Genomic DNA, 22,091 nt, shown 5'->3' with positions numbered 1-22,091 from the left:
AGAGGCTGACCCATGCACCCAACAGGGCTGGATCCCTGGACTGACCTACACTCCAGCAGAAAGTGAGCATCTCTGAATTCAGCCCACAATCTTGTCTTCTGGGTGAGGAGACCCAAAATTAGGATGAGCATCTGTCTTAATATTAATACCACTTACTGACTGGTTATTACGTACCAGGCCCCTTGCTTATTTAGCACTTCAATATATTGTCTCATTTAATCCTCACGACCATCCTATGAGGAGGCGGAATTATCTGATGAGAAAATGGAGCCTCAGAGAGGTTAAGTAACTTCCTCAAAGCTGCAAAGCTTTACTAGCTGGGATTGGAATACACGTCAGTCTGACTTCAAAGCCTGGGCTTTTAACCACAAGGTGCTAATTTTCTGAGAGCCAGGTTAACAAGAAGCAGACATCTCAGTCCCTTGCCACACTCAGGCTCAGCTTAGCAGAGGAGAGTATGGTGATATAGGAACTGCCCAGGTTTTCCCCATACGGGGTCCAGAGCCCCTCAACCCTCATCATGCTGGGAGGTGGCCCCCAGTGCACACAGGGATCCAGCCTACCTGTGCTTGATGGAGTTGCCGAGGTCTCTGCGAGGGATTTGCGGGGACCAGCGTGGCACTGACAGTGTGTCTGCAGGGAGAGAAGAGAGGAGGAGAAGGTTCCATTACACAGAGAATTAGAGGCGGGGGTGGGCTCCCATCAAGCCCCAAGAGGCTTGCCGGCCTCAGGAAGACATTGACCGCCATCACTTGTTAAACCAAAGCCAAGTGGAACACGGGTTTAGCCTGTACTGCCTTAACTCACGCAAGGTCCCCTGGGTGAGGCTTTCAGACAGTGCCTGAAAAGAAACCAGCTGTGGGAAGAATAAAACTGAGCATGGCTCCCAACTACTGAGTGCTTACTATGTGCAGGCAGGTGCTACGTGATCCACAGGCCTTAGCTCATTATATTCTCAAAACATCGCCAAGATTTGGAGTTGTTAGCATCCCACCTTACAGATGAGGAAACGGAGGCCTGGAGAGGAGAAGTCATTTGCTCAAGGTCATACAACTTGGAGACCACAGAGCAGCTGTGTAACCTAGGGACCTAGGACACGTTCCTATGTTCACCCAGTTCCAACACAGCAGATTCCAAATGCCAGTCACAGAAGTCCCACTTTCTTCATTTTTGTCATGTTCCTGTACAACCCATAAAACTATCTATTTAATGTTTTAAGGGGAATTATTTTTTGTTTGTTTCAACACATTTATTGTCAAAGCAAACTCTATATGGAAAACCAATATCACTTTCTGTATAAGTAATCAAAATATGCCTAACCATGGACCACCTAAACTCATGCTAGAATAAGTGGGTAGATGGATGGATGAATGGGTGGGTGGGTGGGTGGATGAGTGGAGGGATGGAGAAATGGATTGGTAGGTGGGTGGATGGATGGATGGATGTTAAGATAGGTAGGTAGATGGACAAATAAATCAGTAGATGGACAGATGAGGTGAGTGGATGGCTGGGTGGGTGGATGGATGGATGAGTGGATGGATGGATGGGTAAACTGATGGGTGAATGGGAATGTGGAAGAAACAATAAATCGCACAGACTTCACACGGGATGCCTGTCCCCATCTGTTTTTTTTTTTTCTTTCATGACTTAGGCTACATGCCAGTGACCTACACTGTCACTCTGCCACTGACTGAGTTCCAAGACTTCTTCCACAGCCTCTGGGCACCAGCCCCCCACCTTCACTCCACTGCTTCGTTGCCCACATCCCCCTCCTCGCAGCCCTCGAAGGCCCCAGAGAGGTGTGAAACAACAGCAGAAATGAACCCGTGCTGCCTGTGAAATCTCCACCAGCAAGGGGAGAGAAGAAGGGAAGTGGCCGAGCCCCACGCCAGCTCTCATTTCTCAGGCCAGATGGATGGAGCCAGCTCTGCGTTCTCAGGGCTGCAAATGCATGCCTCATTTTTCACGGCAATTGTTATGGAGTGGCGCACTCATCGGGGAGCTAGGCATGTCTGAACCAATCAGGGAGCGCTTAACCCTAACCCATTCACTCCTCTCTTCTGTCTAATGACACTGTCGGCAGCCATCTGAAAGCTGTTTCCAGCAACCCCAATTCTGCCCTTGTAAAGCTGGGACCATTTCCGGGAGAGCTAATGATTTCCCAAACCCCAAAGGGCAGAGAAAACCCAAGTGGGAGACAGAGTGATAAATCATCAGCATTATAGCCAGTGGAATTTCTTCGAGTTTAACTAAAAACTAAATGTCATCAAGTCCAAGCCCATTTTATTACTTGTTTCAGCTACTGAGAGAAACAAAAAAGAAAAGAAAGAAAAGCAATTTAAAAAGAGAGAGAGAGAGAGAACAGAGGACTGAAGTCAGATTTGGGAGGAAGGCTGCTACGTGCTAATGCCTTGAAATGTTTTCTCCAGTGCCAGGGATTGGGAGAGGGGGCCTGGCTGTGCTGAGGAAGGGTTAGCTCAGATACACAGCATCCTCATGGGGACTCTACAAACTAGGAGAGCTCCTGTCTAGAAAGGAGTGTTGAGAAGGATTCTGAGGCTCAATAGAAAAAAGCATTGAGATTGATTAGCAATGTCAGCCGTGGGTGGAGAATAAGGTGTACCAACAAGTCTGCATGTATTTGCCACTTCCGACAAGGACAGGGACCATGTCTTCATCTTTGCATCACTGCCTCACAGCACAGCAAGCACCTGGGATAAAGTAAGAATGTAATACATGTTTGCTGAATCCAAGAGTATTATACTAGAAACAGCAAATTTACTGATCACTCACTATGTAGTAGGCATTATTCTGTAAGCTTACAGCCAGAAGCCATGACTCTCTGAAGTAGGTGCTTTCCTTCCCACTGCACAAAGGAAGACACAGGAGTTCAGAGAGGTGCAGTGACTTGCCAAAGGTCACACACCCAGGCACTGGTAGAACCTCAGGAGTAACTGCAATTATTCTTTGAGTCTTCCAAAACCCCCTACATTTGCATTTTCAATTGGGGGCCCTTTTGCCCCAGGGAACATGTGTCATTGTTTGGAGAAACTGCCAAATACTTGGGCTGAGGGGGAGCACTGGCATCTAATGGGCAGAGACCAGGGATGCTGCTCAACCTCCTGTAATACACAAGACAGACCCCTACATCTAAGAACCAACAGACTGAGGTTGAGAAACCCTGATGGAGATGTTTTTCACTTCTCTGACCGTCTCCATAGCCCCATCCCTCCCCCCCGCCAAAACTTGAGAAGGTACTTCTAAAGCTCAACTCAGCAGAGAACAAATCCTCTTTTATTATAAGCACATCTCACTGTTAGATTCATATCCTAGTTATTCTGTTATTCTCAATTACAGCACCTTCTCCAAAAAGTAGATGTAATTAAGTTTCGTAGTTTGGTTTCACCCCCCAATATCTGGTTGAAGGGGCGAATTCTGTCAATTATGCTCAGCAGCCGCAGCATCATTAGTCTCAAGCAGTAATAACCTCCACATGGCTTCATCCGTGGGTGTGCAGAACTGAACTCTGAGATCCTCTCTTTACTTGCTTCGTTTGGATTTCATTAAACTTGCCAATGCAAGCCTCAAAGCAAAGGAAAACTGTTTAAAGGGGAAAATCTATGAGAATTCAGGCCTTATCATAACAGAGAAGGCAAACAGCATTTATAGCAATTAAACTGATATAGAAACTCCTGTTTAACAATCAGAGTGCCTATTAAGATGTCTCCATAGCTGAACAAAAGCTGCTTTGCTACTCTAATTTTCTGATAACAAGTCACACAGACAACGGAGGCAGAATTGTGACCATCCCTGGTGCCTCTGTCCCAGGAGCAGAATAACAGACATTTCTTCCCAGATATTTTCACTTGTAGTGCAGGGCGAGGGAAAGCGCTGGAGGGAAGGAGGGCTTTCCTTCCCTCTCCCTCTCAAAAGTACCAGGAAGCTTGGCTTTTGAAAGCACCTTGGTAGCCAGATAGACAAACAGAAGCCGCGCTAGAAGGAAGTCACAGTAATAACGTGTCACATTAGGTAGAGCTTTGAAATGAAAAACTCAGGCTCTGACCTGGTGAATTTGAACTCAGGCTAGCAGAGGACTCAGGCACAGGGAAAACACATGGAACCACTTAACGCAGAAACATCACATAAAAATGAGTGTTACTATGTGCCAAGCACTGTTGCCAAATAAGCCCTTTACATATATTATCTCATTTCTTTTTCTCCTTTTTTGTCTCTCTCTTTTTTTTTCCAAGACAGCACCTGCGGCTTATGGAAGTTCCCAGGACAGGGGCGAATCAGAGCTGTAGCTGCCAGCCTACACCACAGCCACAGCAACACCAGATTGGAGCCACGTCTGTGACCTACACCACAGCTCACAGCAATGCCGGAATCCTTAACCCACTGAGCAAGGCCAGGGATCAAACCTACATCCTCATGGGTACTAGTCAGGTTCATTACCGCGGAGGCACAATGACAACTCTTTTGCTTTTCATTTTGGCTGCCCAGCAGCATCTGGAGCTCCCAAGCCAGGGATCAGGCCTGAGCTGCAGTCTCGACCTAAGCCGCAGCTACAGCACTGATGGATCTTTAACCCGCTTTGCTGGGCCAGAAATCAAACCCGAGTCCCAGTGCTCCCAAGACACTGCTGATCCTGTTGCACCACATCGGGAGCTCCCAGTATCTCATTTAATCCATATAACACATGTATGCGCCCTACAGCCTCCAGAAGGAACCAGCCCTGCAGACACCTTAACTTTAGCCCTGAGACTGGTTTTGGACTCCTGACCTTCAGAACTGTGTTCTTGTCAGTCACTAAATTTTGGCAATTTGTTACAGTAGCCATAGGAAACGGATACAGCGCTACCCCTTGCCAGGTATGGAACTGGGGGTGGGTGTGGTGAAATGGATAATCAAGTGTTCTGCACTCAGAGTCTACAGAGGAGTCATAATTTGATCCATTCCATGAAGGAAATCAAACAGGACTTTGAGATTTGTGTTAAGGCAATGGGAACCATGAAGTACACTAGAATACAAGCAGAATGCTGTGCAGGGTCTTACACATTTAAGAGCTCCCTCTGGCGGCTTAGAGGAGAATAGCCTGCCAGGCTCTGGCAAGAACAGGAGGGCCCCATCCCCACCCCCTCTAACTCTCCACCCCTGCTTCAGTCCTACCCTTACAAGGCCATTCATCTCCCAGGCCAGGCCCTTCCACTTGAGCTGTCATGTCATGATACCACCTGCAGCCCTCAATAAAAATTTCATACCCCAGAGTAATGAGCCCAATGCCTGGCAAAACAGCAATGTATAGTCTTATTTCTGGTTCGTACCCCAAAGGGGGATATGCCTTTTGGAGCCGAGTGTCTTCATTTAATCCAAACAACCCTATGAGGTTGTATCCCTAGTATAGAAATAAGGAAAGTGAGAATAATTAATAATCCAAAGTCCTATTGCTAGTCTTTGGTGGACTTGAGAGTTGACCTCAGTTTCCTATGAAACTAAAGCCTAGCTTTTCAACCTACCTCATACTGCCTTCCTATACTATGTCTCCTTCTGATACAGGTGTAAAAATTATTGTTCAAATCTTGCAGTCCGAGAGTTGGAAAGGACCACAGGAAACTGTCTATTGCAGTCTGAGTCCTTAAACTCTCTTGAAGAGAAAAGGAGCTAATCTATCCTTAAATGTTTCCATGGAGATAAAGACCGCTGAGCACATAATACTATTAATAATAACAGCTAACATTTATTGAGTATCTACTATATGGCAGGGCTCAGATTAAATGCTTCGGATGTATTATTTCATCTAATCTCCTAACTCTATTTTAGGCGGGGGAGCTGGGGTTTGAGCTAAGACGGTCCAGCCTCAGAACTCATCCTTAGAAATGCCACCAGTAAAATGGAAGGTACAAACTGCCCTTCAGCTTCCAGCCCAGGGACAGGACAGACTGAGAACTTAACAATGGTGCTGCATTATTCAAAGCAAGTAGCAAGTTCTTTAGCAAGATTCCGGCAATTAATAAAACTTAGAGCATTCAACTTTTCTTTGGGGGCCATAGGCCAGTCACTAGCTAAAATCCCACTGATTCATCCAAGGTGCCAACCAATCCTTGACGAAAGCTCTTCATGCTATTATTCACATAGCAGGGAACATCTCTATTTGTTTTAATATCCAATTCAAATACATCAGATCTAAAAGTCTTTGAATCATGGGCTAGCTCTAAAGGTTACAGCTCCACGGTGTTTCAAAGCCAAATTCAGTTTCTCTGTGTAGATGGGCATAATTTTCTCCCTGAGACAACTACCACCCATTTCTTAACATCCAAATTTCATCATTGGAGGTCTTGATGAAAAACTTCATCCAAGGCGTCCAGGGAACCACTTAGCATTGGCGAGTATGCAGCTGAGAGTGAGCCTGGGGGCTATGTCTTGGGGGAAGAAATAAAGCAAAAAAGATTAATGGTGATAAAGAGACGCTAGGGGTGAGCAAAAGTTGTGCTGCTCACTCTTTATTGTTTTTGTTTGTTTTTTGTGGCTGCCCCTGTGGCATGTGAATGTTTCCAGGGCCAGGGATCGAATCTGCATCCTCATGGACACTATTTTGAATTTTAACCCACTGAGCCACAATGGAAACTCCCTGTGCTGCTTACTCTTGATGGAACAGACCACTCAGAGATTCTTAAGGATCCCGATGACATTGAGGCAAAACAAAGAGCAATGGTGGGAGTTCCCATCGTGGCACAGCAGAAATGAATCTGACTAGGAACCATGAGGTTGCAGGTTCAATCTCTGGCCTCAATCAGTGGGTTAAGGATCTGGCATTGCCATGACCTGTGGTGTAGGTCGCAGACGTGTCTCAGTTCTGGTGTTGCTGTGGCTGTGGTATAGGCCAGCAGCTGTAGCTCCAATTAGACCCCTAGCCTGGGAACATCCATATGCCGTGGGTGCGGCCCTAAAAAGACAAAAGACAAAAGACAAAAAAAAAAAAAAAAAAGAGAGCAATGGTAAAGCTACCTGCCTAGAAATACGAAGACTGCAGAATGGAGGTATCAAGGTCAAACCAATCGGCATGGACGTGGGGTTTAAACCAGCCACAAGGCCTTGAGTATAGACATCCTTTGGAGACAGAGTAGCATACTTCATTTCTGAATGGGAAGAGCCTCCAGCTTATCAAGTTGCCCAGTGGAGTGTGGGACTTGGAAGTGAGTAGACCTGTGTTCCAACATCAGGTCAGCACTTTTACCTCTCAGAGCCTCAGTTTTGTCTCCTATAAAAAAAGGGGGGTCATAATATCTCCCTCATAGAATTGTTAGGAGGATGAAGTGGAACAAAATAATTGGAACAGGTTCTCAGCCGAGCACCTGACATATTATGGTTATTCTTGTTTTTGTCATTGTCATCATTACTCTGCCTCTACAATTAACACATCAATTAGAACCTGACAAAGCTCTCCATGGACTATGGTTTAGAGCAGGGGTTGGGTAACTATGATGCCTCAGGCCAAATACAGCCAATCATCTACTTTTGTAAAGCAAGTGTGATTGGCGTGCAGCCACATCCACTCATTTACATATTGTCTGTGACTTCTTCTGAACTGTAACAGCAGAGTCTGAGTAATTGTGACAGAGACAATATAGTCCACAAAGCCAAAGGTAATTATTACCTGGCCTTCTATAGAAAAAGTGTGTCAATGTCTGATTAACAGTTGTGTAACTCATTTCTCCAGCTGATAAGCAGAAAGATTTTTTTTCTTTTTCTTTTCCCCCGTTTTATTGAGGTATAATTGATAAATTGTAAGGTGTTTCACGTATACAACATGATGGTTTGATATGCATACACACTATGAAAGATTTTTTTTCTTTGAAGCCAGAAGATTTGGGCTGTAGACCCATTTCTGTCACTGATATGGTGGGAATTCTTGGACAAATGGTCTGCATTCTCCAAGCCAAAGTGTGCATGACCATGTGGGCTCACCCATCCCTGCTCACCTAAATCCTAATAGCCCATGGGGTGTGTTGTTCCATTGCCCATTTTACAGAAGAGAAGAACCATGCAGAGTAGGACCAGTAAGCGGTCCAGCCAAGGTTCTAACCTATCCCTGTCTCACCCCAAGCCTGTTTTCTTTCTAGCCCTCACTGTCTCCTGGTAGAATAATCCGTGATGAGGCAATGTCTCTGATGACATGCCACTGCTGAAATCCACATCAGCTCATGAAGACAGAGGCAAAGGAAAATTAACTCTCTCCTCTCACTGCTTCTGCCTGGGCTAATTAATACAATTATCCAGTTGTCACTTTACCAAAGCAGAGAGAAGACCTTGAGGATGTGTAAGTTACAGCAGGAGAGGTGGTGGTGCTGGTCATGGCCGAGGAGAATAAAGTGCTCTCCTGAGTATGACTCCCGGGAGAAGCCTACCTTGGTAGGGCAGGTGAGTAGTGAGGGCACTGAGCAAACGGCAGCACAGAGATGGCTGCTATGTGGGGTAGGAGGCAGAAAAGAACAGAGGATGTGAGGGGCAGACATCACAGTAAGTTACAACCAAAGTTCTCCCCATCACCTGTTCCTCCTGGCCAAAGGTCTGGTTAAAAAATATATACATTTTAAGGCTGCACCCACGGCATATGGAAGTTCCTGGGCCAGGGATTGAATCCAAGCCACAGCCTGTATCCTTTAACCCACTGCTGGGGATCAAACCCAGACCTCTGCAGCAATCCGACCTGCTGCAGTTGGATTCTTAACCCACTGTACCACAATGGGAACTCCTAAATTTTTTTTTTTTTTAATGGTGAAGCCCAACTGGAATTACCTTCAGGGTCTAGTGAGAAAGCCAGATGTATTTATTCCAACATCTCCCTTCCAAATCATGCTCTTCTTTTTAAAAGACCATCACCCCTTGCATTTGAGTTGTGGCAGCTACCTGCTGAGCAGGGACACCCCCCCGCCGCCCTCCCCTCCCCCTGGCTCCCAATTGCCCAGAAATCACACATTTGGACAGTGATAACATCACGCTCCCTCCCAGCAAGAGAGTGGAGCCTGGAGTCATCACCTGTGATTTACTGCAGCCCCCTCTGATGGCCTCAATTAAATTTCATTGCAGGTGAAGAAAGAGAAGATGGCTGAGGCATTTAATTACAGTTTATAATGCGCTCACTGTTGAATTTATTAAAGTGTATCAGGGATTTTTAACCTCATAACCAAACAATGGGACAGCCGGGTGCCACGTGAGTAATTATCTTCCTCATGGGGATGATAGGTGGAAAATCTAGGATGTTAACAGTAGGTCCGGTCTGCGTGCAGGCGGTGTGGGGGTGGGGAGGTGGGGCTGACGGGGCGCAGTGACAAGAAAAGTGAAGAAATCAGCCTCTCATTCCACGAGACACAACCCCACAGATTGGAGCAGGAAGTGGTGCTAACTAGCCATCCTCTCTCAATTCTAAAAATGAGACATATTAGAAAACCCATCTTCCCTCCCCCTCCCAGTGTCCCTACCCACAACCTTCCCCTCTGAGTCCCCCTTGATATAATTTTGCTGCTACAGTCTAGAAAGAGAGGGGTCATCTTCTTGAAACGTCTAAATCAGTTTCTATAATAAGATAATAAAATTAAAATACAAAGAAAAGGGGGGGGAATAAAACATTATCGAGGAGTCCAGAAGACTCTCATTAGGATAATGGACCCATGTTGGTTTATTTGGGAAGCACTCAGGAAATAAATTATCAATCAGGAAATACATGTGATGCTTCTGGAGTTAAAGGGGGAGGGGGTAGATTCCTTAAATATAATCCTGAAGGCAGCCTTGGTAGATCCAGAATCATTATCTCCAGGACCTTTGTTACAGCATCAAGTCTACTGAAGCAACCAAGAAAAGTCAGAGGTAGGGGAAGAATATGCCAATTGCAGGCCAAAGAGGAAGAAATGCCTGGTGCCTCTGAGAAAACAGAAGGACAGCACCTGGAGCTAATCCTGGGCTGAAAACTGCCAGGGGCTGCATTGTTTTCCCAGCTTTCCCCCGGTCACAGTCACACCATGGATCTGCTCTTTTGCACCTCCCAACTTCAAAGATACTGTCCTCTCTGTCTAGGACATTCTTTTGCATCCTTCTGCTCCCTACTTCCCTTAGCCTGACTCATGCCAATTCTTCCTCCAAGATCCAGCTCAAGTAGGGCTCCTCCAGGAAGCCCTCCCTGAATCACATGGACGGACACCCTTGCTATGCTCCTCCCATAGAATCCTGTGCTTACCTCTCTGGGCCACTTGCCTCGTTGCATGAGAACCTCTGTTTACACATATGATCTCCCACCACCCACTTGACCGTGAGCTCCTGGACAGTAAAAGCTGCCATTTATTCATCTTTACATGTTGGGTCTCATGCAGAGTTTGGCTGAGAGCTGAGAGGTGAAGGGTTTTTCTTGCTAAGTCTAGCAAAAATAAGTCAATAGCTTAGCCCTCCAAATGGAGGCTTCACTTCTCGATGGCCATGCAGGGCCTGAACTAGTGAGAGGTCCCAGAAGGCAGGTGGCCCATTCTGCCCTGGCCACCCACCCATAAGTCTAGCCCCAGCTCTCAGGCTCCGAGCCGGGGCCAGGATCTTAGCTGGGGTGGCTGGCCAAACAAAGAAGCCCAAAAATGCTCAAAAATGGAACCCACTACTTCTCACCCAAACCTCTCCCCTGTGCTCATCCGTCCAGGGCTCCACAGTTTCCCGAGCCACTGAGGTCAAGACCCCTGGAACATTTTCAACTCCCCCTCTCACCCAAAATGGGTGCCATTGACAGAGTCCCTCCCAAGGGCAGACCTGCCACCTATGTCAATATTCACATTCAGGTCTCTTAGCTGCCTTGTCAGGGAGGTCTAGTATCAATCCCATTATACGGATGAAGAAACTGAGGCTCTGAGAGCTTAAAACAGAGAAATGATCCAAAGAATGGAGTTTAGAGTTAGAAAGACTGGGGTTATTGTCCTGGTTCTGGCCCCCTCACTGGGCAAGTTACTTCACTTCTCTGAGCTGCAGCAAGCTATGCATTGCCCAAGTCATTGGTTCCCCAATTATCCACATGGTGGAATCATCTGACACCTGGGTTCCTCCCAGGTATTGTGATTTAATTCAGGGGTCAGAAAACTACAGTCCATGAGCCAAATCTGGGCCATAGCCTGTTTCGCAAATAAAGATTTATTGGCACATCAACACGTCAGTTATCCACAGGTTCTTTTGTACTAGAAGGACAGAGGTAAATAGCCAGATGGAGACCTGATGGCCCACGAAGCCTAAAATATTTATTATCTGGCTCTTTAATAAAAACTTAGCTGATTCTTGATTTAATCAGAACAGGTGTGCTCTGACTTCGAAAATTTCAAAAGGTCTTCAGGTAAGACTAATGTACAGACAAGTCTGGGGACCACTGGCCTAAGTGCTTCACCTGTATTAGCGCATTGATTCTTTGTAACGTATCTGTTTCATTCCCTCCGGTATCCTCAGCAGCTTGCAGAGATGGGCACAAAGTAAGCATCCCTGCAAATATTTATTGATAAAGGAAAAAATGAATGAATGAACGAACAATTCACCCTGTGAGATAGGTACTAGTGATCCCATTTTGCAAATGGGAGAACTGAGGCTCAGAGGAACGTGTCCTTCTGGGATTTGAACCTAGATCTCCTGGACTGCAGAGCCCCATTTTTGAGTACCATGGTCTCTCTCTTCAGATGCTCAGAAAGGAGGAGAGACTACCAGCAGAGGCGGCAAAGGGGTCTTCTTGTGCACCCTCCCTGGGAGAGAAGCCCTGAGCAAGAGGAAAGGCAGGCTGGAACCCAGAGAAGCCCAGGGACCCAGTTAGCAATGCAGAGCCATCTCAGACCACAGAGACACAGGACCTGTCTCCTTGACCTGAAGGAAAATGCTAATTGGAAGAGGCTGGCTTACTGCGCCCTGCTCAGGCTTAAATGAGGACAAAACAAGAGTTGACAGACAGAGGCCCCGTGCTGCCATCATCGCAAATGTCCCTGTGAAGGGAGGAAAACAGCCAGCCCTGTGCTCCATCAATTTCAATTGTAAATGGTCTCGCATTGAAACAGACCAACAGAAACAGCAGTATCGGTGACAGGCGTGGGATGGGTGGGGGGCAGGGGGCAGTTTGCATTCAGACCACAGGCTGGGATCAGCAAGTCAGACTTGACATCTGGACTCAGAAACGGGCAATAAACGTGTTAATGGATGGCACGTTCCACAATCCAGGCAACACGGAGGCCCCCACCCTCCCCTCTACCTAAGAGGCAGAGGGTCTGGATGGAATTAACTATAGGTGCAGACCTACCCAAACCTGCCTCTGTCCATGTGATGCTCCTGTCCTCTGCTCTTTGGACTTCCTCCTCTCAAAGAGGAGTGATAAAACCCCTCGTCTTGCCAAGTTTCTCTAAGGAACCTGGGCACTGGAATACAAAGCAAGTGCCTGGTACGTAGTAGGTGTGCAATAAAGGTACCTTTCCCCTTGAGCAACCCAGGTGCTTGTCTGTACTTTCCTAAGCGGCCCTTCTCCCCAGTCTTAGAAGATAAAAGAAGGGAGGAGGCTCTTTGTAAAGGGAGGCCACGATGCTCTGGAGAAGCAGCAGTGAGTTATGGAGAGAGCAGAACCGTCTAGGTCCCTCTAACCATTTATCCCCCTCCTATCATCCTGTTCTCAGAGCATGTCCACGGCGCTTGCTTGCCCGGTTGTGATGGATGGGTCTTAAGTTGCTCACACACTACATCATCAATTACTTATATATTTATTGCCTTGAACTGGGTTTATGGATCTTAAATCAGAGTCGTTCAGAGTTGCCTGGGCTGAAATTCTTCCACAATGGAAATGTGGCATTTTTAAAATTATGCAGCCACCCTGTAGTCAATGTTCAGCAAAAGTTAATTGTCCATAGAACAAAGGACTGCTGAGAAGTTCCCCACATAGACTCATTCCATGGAATTTACTGCCTGACTGGACTCAGTTGGGACAGACCAGCTTGCTATGAGAGACCCCAGTCCGACTTTATGAAACCCAAGACACCAGGCATTCCTGCATCTGAACTTCAGGCAATAGATATCCTCCCCCATCACCTCCCTGATGCTCAAAGTGATGTCCACAGAGGGGTCCAGACTGTCTGTGGTTTGCAGACATGGTGGAGACAGCCTTGTAATGGAGCATAGTCCAAGGTCAAGATGGGGCATCCATATTCCAAAGCATCTCTAAAGGGGCTGAGGTGATGGAGATGTGACAGGTCCTGGTCCTAATGCGGCAGCCTTGAATTCGAGGCCATGGAGACAGGGAACCTCTGCTACAATATGGCTATAGTTTCTCGGCAAAAAGTGTTGTCAGTATTGGAGGGGTATAGAGAACCCCAAACACTTGGAAATAAGGAAGTTGACCCTCCAAGAGTGAAACTAGTCCAACCCCAGTGGATCAGAGGACACAGGGACATTAATTTAAAGCAGTGGTTCTCAAGCACCCGGAGACATTTGGCGGGGGGCAGCTGGGGGGGAGGATTCTACTGGCATCTAGTGGGTGGAAACGAGGGATGCTGTTAAACATCCTACAAAGAACAGGTCAGCCCCCAGCACAAAGAATTATCCAGCTCTGAATGGCAATAGTTTTATAGAGTTGAGAATCCCTATCCAAAGAGTCAGGAAGGCACCTAGATCCAGAGCCTGATGCAATCTGATTAATTATTGGACAGATTGAAAGAGGAGTTTAGTCAACCATAAAAAGAGGTAAAGAAAGTCCCAGGGGTAGATTTTGGCTTGACCCAACCCACCCCATCCAGGGGACAGGAGTCTTTGGCATTGGAGCCTATTCCTTCTTCTAGTAACAGCAGCATGGTTTTGCACTGGGAAACAACTTTTCTGGTATCTCAATCCTAGAGGTTCAGGGCAGGCTGGACCTCCCAGTCCTAGGGTAGGGCTTTGACTCAGGCATGGAGAGTCCAAAGCATTCCAAACCCCTTGACCACTGTGATTGGTTCAGGGGTAGGCATGTGTGCAAGATGGGCCAATCAGAGTCCATGAAACACCCTAGACTTTTTTTTTTTTTTTTAAGATATCCTCTGTTCCCTGGAACAGCTATGCTGGTGGGCTGCACACCTGAGTATACCTGTGAGAAGGGCCTGCCTGAAGAGGAAGCCAACACACTAGAAAAGCAGGGTGGAGAGATGCAGAGAAACCAAAAGTGGATACATCATTTGAGCCCCTGGAGCTTCTCTGTTAAATCCTCATTTTTAAAGATTTAAAGCAGTTTTGAGTTGTTTCACTTACAAGCAGAAGAATGCTGACCTTACCCAAGGTCACAGAGACAGACCTTAGAGCAGACTTCTATTATCTCCAGTCCCTGTAGCAACGCTGGATCCAAACATGAGATGGTTAATTACCGTGAAGGTGGTGGCACCCACCATTCAAGGACCATGTACTAGGCATCAGTACTAAACACTTTACAGGTGTTATCTCATTTAATCTGCCCAACAGATTCATGACATCTTCATTATTATTATCTCAAATTCACAGAGAAAGAAAGTATGGTTCAGAGAGGTTGAATAACTTACTCTAGGTCACACAGATAGTCAGTGGTAGGGCTAGGATCCACCCTTCCACCCTTGGGCAGTTTGCCTGTACTCTCAGTTACCTTGCCCAGGAAGAGAAGAGTGTCTCAGCCTGAGGCCTTCAAACATTTCATATACCAAACTCTCCTACTCTCTACTCCACATTTACCAGGAAAACTCCTAATGAAAATCTGGCTTTCAGGAAGGGTGGGCTGCAGAGAGGAAATGGGCTAATCCCATGACCCTTGAGAAAAGCAGTACCTGTGACAGTGAATTCTCATTGTACACTAATAAACAGACATTCTGATTTTATACATCAATCTCGAAAGTCTGGTTAATGTGAATCTGACTCAGAATATGTATTCTGAACTGGGAAAGCAAGACCCAGATTTCTGGGTTCTGATGAATTCTTTCACAGTGGTTCTCAAACTTGAGCATTCATTGTGGCATGATTTATAATATCCGAAATGTGAAGACAACACAAATATCCATCAAGTGATGTACAGATAAACAAAATTAGGTCTATCCAAATAACGGAATGTTATTTGGCCATGAAAAAGAATGAAGTATTTATTCCTGCTACAACATAGATGAGTTTTAAAAATATTATACTAAGCCAAAGAGTCCAGACACAAAAGGTTAAATATCGTATGATTTCATTTATATGAGATGTCCAGGATAGGTAAATACATAGAGTCAAAAAGCTCATTAATGGTTGCCAGGGGCTTGAGGAAGGAGTAACAGGGAGTGACAGCTAATGGATGTGAGGTTTCCTTTTGGGGTGATGGAAGTGTTCTGGAATTAGATAGTGGTGATGGTTGCACAACTCTATGAATCTACTAAAAGCTACTGAATTATTTTAAAAGATAAACTTTAAGGAGTTCCCGTCGTGGCGCAGTGGTTAACAAATCCGACTAGGAACCATGAGGTTGCGGGTTCAGTCCCTGCCCTTGCTCAGTGGGTTAACGATCCGGCGTTGCCCTGAGCTGTGGTGTAGATTGCAGACGCAGCTCGGATCCCGCGTTGCTGTGGCTCTGGCGTAGGCTGGCGGCTACAGCTCCGACTTGACCCCTAGCCTGGGAACCTCCATATGCCGTGGGAGCGGCCCAAGAAATAGCAAAAATACAAAAAAAAAAAAAAGTAAACTTTAAAACGTGAATTATATCTCAATAAAGCTGTTATTAAAAAAAAAAGCTGGAGCATGCATCAGAATCACCAGGACAGCTTATTAAAATGCAGGTTACTAGGCTCTACTGCAAGGGAATCTAATTCAGTTAAATCTGAAAGAGGACCTGAGAATCTGCATTTTAAATAAGTTCTCAGGTGACATGATACTGCTGGTTCAGTCACCTTGCTCTGAGAACCACTGGGTGGTGTATGATGCTCCCCACCTGCCATAAACTTAAGAGCAGCCTTGAGAAACAGCAGTCCCCAGATATCATCCCATGACCAAACCTAGTGCTACGGTTTTTACACTACTGGGTTTCCTGCAAAGGACTTTACAGAATTTCCAAGGACCTTAGACACTGTGTATTACGGACTAAATGTTTGTGTCCCCCGCAAATTCACATGGTGAAAACCTAATCCTCAATGGTATTAGGAGGTGTGACCTTTGGCAGGTGATTAAATCATGAGGGTGAAGCCCTCATGGATGGAATTAAGATTCTAATAGAAGAGATCCTGGAATGTTCCCTTTTGCCTTCTACCATGTGAGGATACAACAAGAAGACAGGCTTCTAGGAATCAAGAAGCCAGTCTCACCAGATGCCCAGTCTGCTGGTGCTTTGATCTTGGACTTCCTGGCCTCCAGAACTATAAGCATTCAATGTTCTGCTGTTGGAGCCATTTTTGTTATAGCAGCCCAAGTGGGCTAAGACATTGTAGTAGGCTAGACAATGGCCCTCAAAGACACATCCTAATGCCTGGAGCCTATGAATGAATGTGACTTTATGTGGCCAAAAGGACTGTAGATGGGATTAAATTAAGGCTCTTGAGATGGGGGGAGGGTTATCCTGGATGATCCAGGTGGGCCCTATATGTAATCACCAGGATCTTAATAGGAGTTCCCATTGAGGCTCAGTGGTAATGAACCCAACTAGTATCCACGAGGATGCAGGTTTGCTCCCTGGCCTTGCTCAGTGGGTTAAGGATCCGACATTGCTGAAAGCTGTGGTACAGGTCATAGAGGAGGCTCAGATCCCACATTGCTGTGGCTGTGGCATAGGCCGGCAGCTGTAGCTCCGATTCGACCCCTGGCCTGGGAACTTCCATATGCTGCACATGAAGCTGTAAAATGAAAAAAAGAAAATAAGATCTTTATAAAAGGGAATCAAGAAAGTCACTGGAAGAAGGTGATGTGACTGTGTTGGGAGAGCTGGGGCAGAAATGGTGATGTGAAGTGGACCATGAGCCAAGGAATGAGGTCCGCCTCTAGATGGTAAAAAGGGCAAGGAAATGGGTCTCCCCTAGATTCACTAGAAGGAACCAGCCCTGCAGACACCCTGCAGACTTTAGGTCCATAAGACTCTTTATGGACCTCTGACCTACCAAACTGTAAAAGAATGTTTATGTGGTTTTGAGCCACTAAACTTAGGACAATTCATTACGACAGCAATCAGAAACTGATATAGGCATGTGCTGCCAATTCATCTTTCGAAGAACAAGTGTCACTGGGCATTTATTAAGCTTCTACTCCATGCTTGGACTTTTAGGTCCAGGATGCTCACAGCAACCGGAAAGATCGGGACCATATCGCATTTTATAGAAGAGAAAACTGCAGATCAGAGAAGTTCAGGAATTTACCAGCACAGCAAGTCAAGGAGGAGTGGGGAGATTTCTTGCTCCTTCCTTTATTTATCGGGAATTTCCCACAAGGAAGAACAAAATCTGTGTATCCACTTAGCAGCCTGAAGCAATGGGGCTGGCATGGTAGCATCTGTGAATAGGATTCAACATGCCATGATTATCAAAATCAAGGGAAACCCTGCCCTGCTCTTTCTGGAATCAAGGAATTTCATCTACCAGGGTCCTAAGAGCAGGCACCACCCAGAGAAACCCAAGGTGTAATCTGGCCTCCAACAGCAATGTTTTAATTTACTTTTCAAATTCTTTGGCCTCTCAGATGGGCACACTGTGGCCCTGATGTGGAATGTTAGCTGTCTGGAATCCAACAGAACTTCAGATGGGACCAAGAGGTAGTGCTGATGGACAACTCAGATTCTGAGGTCAGAGAGGCATCCCTGCCATGTAGGGAGACCTGGGCCCACAGTTGCTTCCCTGGACCTTTCATAAAATGAGCTGCCCTGCAGAAGAACTAGATAGACATCTCTCCAAAGAAGATATACATATGGCCCACAGGCCCATGAAAAGATGCTCAACATTGCTAATTATTAGAGAAATGCAAACCAAAACTACAATGAGGTACCACCTCACACTGGTCAGAACGGCCATCATTAAAAAGTCCACAAAGATGGAGTTCCCTTTGTGGCTCAGTGGTTAATGAACATGACTAGAATCCATGAGGATGCAGGTTTGATCCCTGGCCTCGCTCAGTGGGTTGGGGATGTGGCATTGCTATGGCGTAGGTCACAGATATGGCTCGGATCTGGCATTGCTGTGGCTGGGGTATAGGCCAGCAGCTGTAGCTCCGATTTGACCCCTTGCCTGGGAACCTCCATATGCCCTAAAAATAAATAAATAAATGCAAAAAAGTCCACAAAAAATAAATGCTAGAGAGGGCGTGGAGAAAAGGGAACCCTCCTACACTGTTGGTGGGAATGTACACTGGTGCAGCCACTATGGAAAACAGTAGGGAGGTAGCTCAAAAAACTAAAAGTAGAGTTATGATATGACCTAGAAGAAAAGATACAGCACCCCAATGGCCATAGCAGCACTATTTACAATAGCCAAGACTTGGAAACAACCTAAACGTCCACTGACAGAAAAATGGATAAAGGTGATGTGGTACATATAAATATTAGTCATAGAAAAGAATGAAATAATGCCATTTGCAGCAACAAGGATGCAACCAGAAATTCTCATATTAAGTGAAGTCAGAAAGAGAAAGGCAAATACCACATGATATCACTTATATGTGAAATATAAAATATGACACAAGTGAAACAGAAACAGACTCACAGACATGGAGAACAGACTTCTGTTTTGCCAAGAGGGAGGGATAGGAGGAGGGATGGACTGAGAGTTTGGGGTTAGTAGAAGCAAACTGTTACCTACAGAAAGGATAAACAACAAGGTCCTGCTGTACAGCACTGGAAACTATGTTCAATGTCCCGAGAGAAACCATAATTGAAAAGAATATTTAAAAAGAATGTATATATGCATAGCTGAATCACTTTGACATACAGCAGATATTAACACAATATTGTAAATCAACTGTACGTCAATAAAATAAAAATAAATAAAATGTATATTAAAGAAAAAATGAATTGCCCTAAGTCAGTGGTTCTCAAACTTCATGCATCAGAATCACGTGGAGGGCTTGGTAAGACACTGGTTTCTTGACTAAGAGCTGCTGACTCACTGAGTCTGGGCTGAGGACCAAGAATGTGCATTTCTAACAAGTTCCAGGTGATGTGGATGCTGCTAAGTTTTGGAATTGCACTTTGAGAACGATGCTCTGGATCAGGGTTTCCTGACCTCCACGTGATTGATGTTTGGGGCTGGATAATTCTCTGCGGTGTGGGCCATCCTGTGCATTATAGGATGGTGAGCAGCATCCCTGGCCTCTACCCACTAGCTGACAGCAGCACCCCACTCCCCCAGCTGTGACACATAAAAACATCCCCCCAAACTGTCAAGTGTCCCTGGGAAGTGGGTGCAGAAGGGACACCATTGCCCCTGGTTGAGAATCGCTGCTCTAGGCTAAAGATACTGAGAAAGTACAAGAAGAAGAGAACCACTGAATGGGACCCCCCTGCCCAAACATGCTGGGGCTCTTGACCATGGTCCCAACTATTTATCAAGGGCGTGGGTTGAATGGTCACCGTGGGGCTGGGGATAGGTCACAAGACTGTAATTCCTCTGGGCCTGGTAAGGTCAGTCCTGCAGCCACAGGTTCTACTAGCCACATAAGCTCACTGTCTGCAAAATTTCCCAAAGTTCCCAGAGAAGCCACCTCTCTCAGGTGCAGTGACTCAACCTCATCACTAAGGACAGAATGGCCAACCAGACTAATCACTGAGGAGTGAGCATGAGCCAGCTAAGGCACCCAGTGTTCAAAGATGGTCTGATTGCAGATATCAAAGGGGAAAACATTCACGAAGGGGCCCCAGGTTCTCAATTCTCAAGCTCAGCAAGCCAAACCCTAAGATGCTATTTTCTCAGGTTTTGCAAAAGCCGCATGATTGACAGCCAGTGGGCAAAGGAAGAGGGGCCGAACCCCGGGCTGATGGATGGGTGTGGATGCAATCAGACGCGTTTTCAGAGCCTCTTCACTTGACACCTGCCCTCATTCTCCATGGAGGCGGGCTCTGAATGTGCTCCTGGACCACACCCTCTGTCTCCTCACCCCGCGGTGCCTCTATTCTTGTGGAAAGGAACACAAGCTAATGATGGATTCCTTCAATGTGATCGTCCTCGCTTAAGCACAAAACAAAAGCAGGATTGATGAACTCTGAGGAAGCATATTCACTGGCCTGATCTATGCCTTTCACCTTGGAGCAGGCAGCCAGTCTCAAGCGTGTGTCAACAACTTAGCATCTGTCAATAGGACCTTGATTCTCTAAAGGCTGAAAGGGTTTTCATGGGTGAATGCTTAGAGCCAGCTCAGGGTTTTGGGAGCCTCACTCAAAGCCTCCAGGTGAGTCTTTTTGCATCTGCTAGCTTCTTTCATCCCTAGCTCTCACCCTTGAGTGAGGGGAGGCAAAAGACCTTCTCCACGTGCGTAAGAACTGGAGATTAAAGGTGTGGGGGCTGTGAGGAGGGGGCACTCCTGTATGGTGGAAAGAGCAAGGTCCCACTTCCTGAGTTTACATCTCAGCTTTGCCGCTGGCCAAGGCATTTATCCTCTTGGAGACTGTTCACTTACTTAACCTGCAAAATGAAAATTTAAACAGCAACCCTGCAAGGTGGCCGTCAGATTCAATAAGACTCTGGAGTCATGCTGCCTAGCTTGGCATCCTGGCCCTGCTACTCGTCAGCTGTAAAACTTCTGGCAAGTTCTTGCTTAATCTCTTTGTGCCTCATTGGTTCCTCAGAGGATTAATCAAGTGCTTAGAATAGTGCCCAGCACTTAGAAGGTGCTTAATTCATACTTAGTCAAATATTTAGTTAATATTTTTCTGCTGACTTCCACTCAGAGTACTTCTAACAAGGCATGAATAGTCTGTGCTCACTCATTCAGAATCAAAGGTACTGGGGGGTGCCTGAGGTACTGGATTCAACAGAGCTCCCCCCCGCCAAATTCGTGTCTACCCAGAATCTCAGAATGTGACCCTGGAAACAGGGTCCTTGCAGGTGTAACCAAGTTAAGATGAGGTCATGAGGGTTAGCGTGGGTGCTCATCTGATGGTTTATAAGAAGAGGAGATACACTGTTGGTGGGAATGTAAGTTGGTACGACCACTATGAAAAACAGTATGGAGCATCCTCAAAAACTAAAAACATAACTACCATATGATCCAGCAATCCCAATTCTGGGCGTCTCTCTGGAGAAAACCATGACTCAAAAAGATACATGTATCCTAATGTTCATTGCAACACTATATACAACAGCCAAGACATGGAAGAAACCTAAGAGTGCACCAACAGAGGAATGGATAAAGAAGATGTGGTGCATATACACAATGGAATATTACTCAGCCATACAAAAGAATGAAATAATGCCATTTGCAGCAACATGGATGGATCTAGAAACTATCCTACTAAGTGAAGTTAGTCAGACAGTTAATGACAAACATCATATGATATCACTTATACATGGAATCAAAAAAAGGATACAAATGAACTTATTTACAGGTCAGAAATAGACTCACAGACTTTGAAAAACTTATGGTTACCAAAGGGGACAAGTACGGTTGGGGGAGGAGGGGACTGGAGGTTTTGGATGAAAATGTTCTAAAATTAGGTTGTGATGATGATTGTACAACTATAAATATAATAAAATCCATTGAATTAAAAAAAAAAGAAGGGAAAATGGACAGGCACAAAGAGGTAAGAAGAAGTGATGTCACACAGGGAGAAGGCCACCTGGAGACAGAGACAGAGACTGGAATGATGTGTTTGTAAGCCAAGGGTTGCTGGCAACAACTGAAAGCCAGGAGGAGGCAAGGAAATACCCATCTCTTGAAGCTTTAGAGAGAGCACAGCTCTGTCAATGTCCCGGCTTCAGACTTCCAGCTCCAGAACCAGGAGAGAATAACTGCCTGTTGTTTGAGCCACCCAGTTTGTCGGACTTGGTTAGAGCAGCCCCAGGAAACTAACACTTTGAACATCAAGGGAAGTTGGTGTGTTTATCCCTCCACCTCCCGGCACAAGGTCAGTGACCACTCCAGTCTCTCAGGAAGTGAGATACTGATTTCTGTCTGAC

The 22,091-nt window shown here is 45.9% G+C and overlaps 1 protein-coding gene across 4 annotated transcripts in view; it reads right to left on the bottom strand.

Moving 5' to 3' along the window:
* Positions 1-22,091, bottom strand: part of KSR2 (kinase suppressor of ras 2) — a 414,955-nt gene that overhangs the window by 105,551 nt on the left and 287,313 nt on the right. For all 4 annotated transcript variants that reach the window (XM_021073978.2, XM_084994175.1, XM_084994177.1 and 1 more), the window contains exon 6: positions 564-633. In XM_021073978.2, coding sequence (XP_020929637.1) covers positions 564-633 — 70 coding nt within the window. The remainder of the gene's footprint in view (positions 1-563; positions 634-22,091) is intronic.

Source organism: Sus scrofa, chromosome 14 (assembly GCF_054392235.1).
Source record: "Sus scrofa isolate SSC_HxYL_T2T_F1_AM1 chromosome 14, Sscrofa_HxYL_maternal_Yorkshire_Landrace_v2.0, whole genome shotgun sequence".
Lineage (NCBI taxonomy): Eukaryota > Metazoa > Chordata > Mammalia > Artiodactyla > Suidae > Sus > Sus scrofa.
The sequence above is the reverse complement of the archived record's forward strand: the minus strand, read 5'-3'. Positions and strand labels throughout refer to the sequence as shown.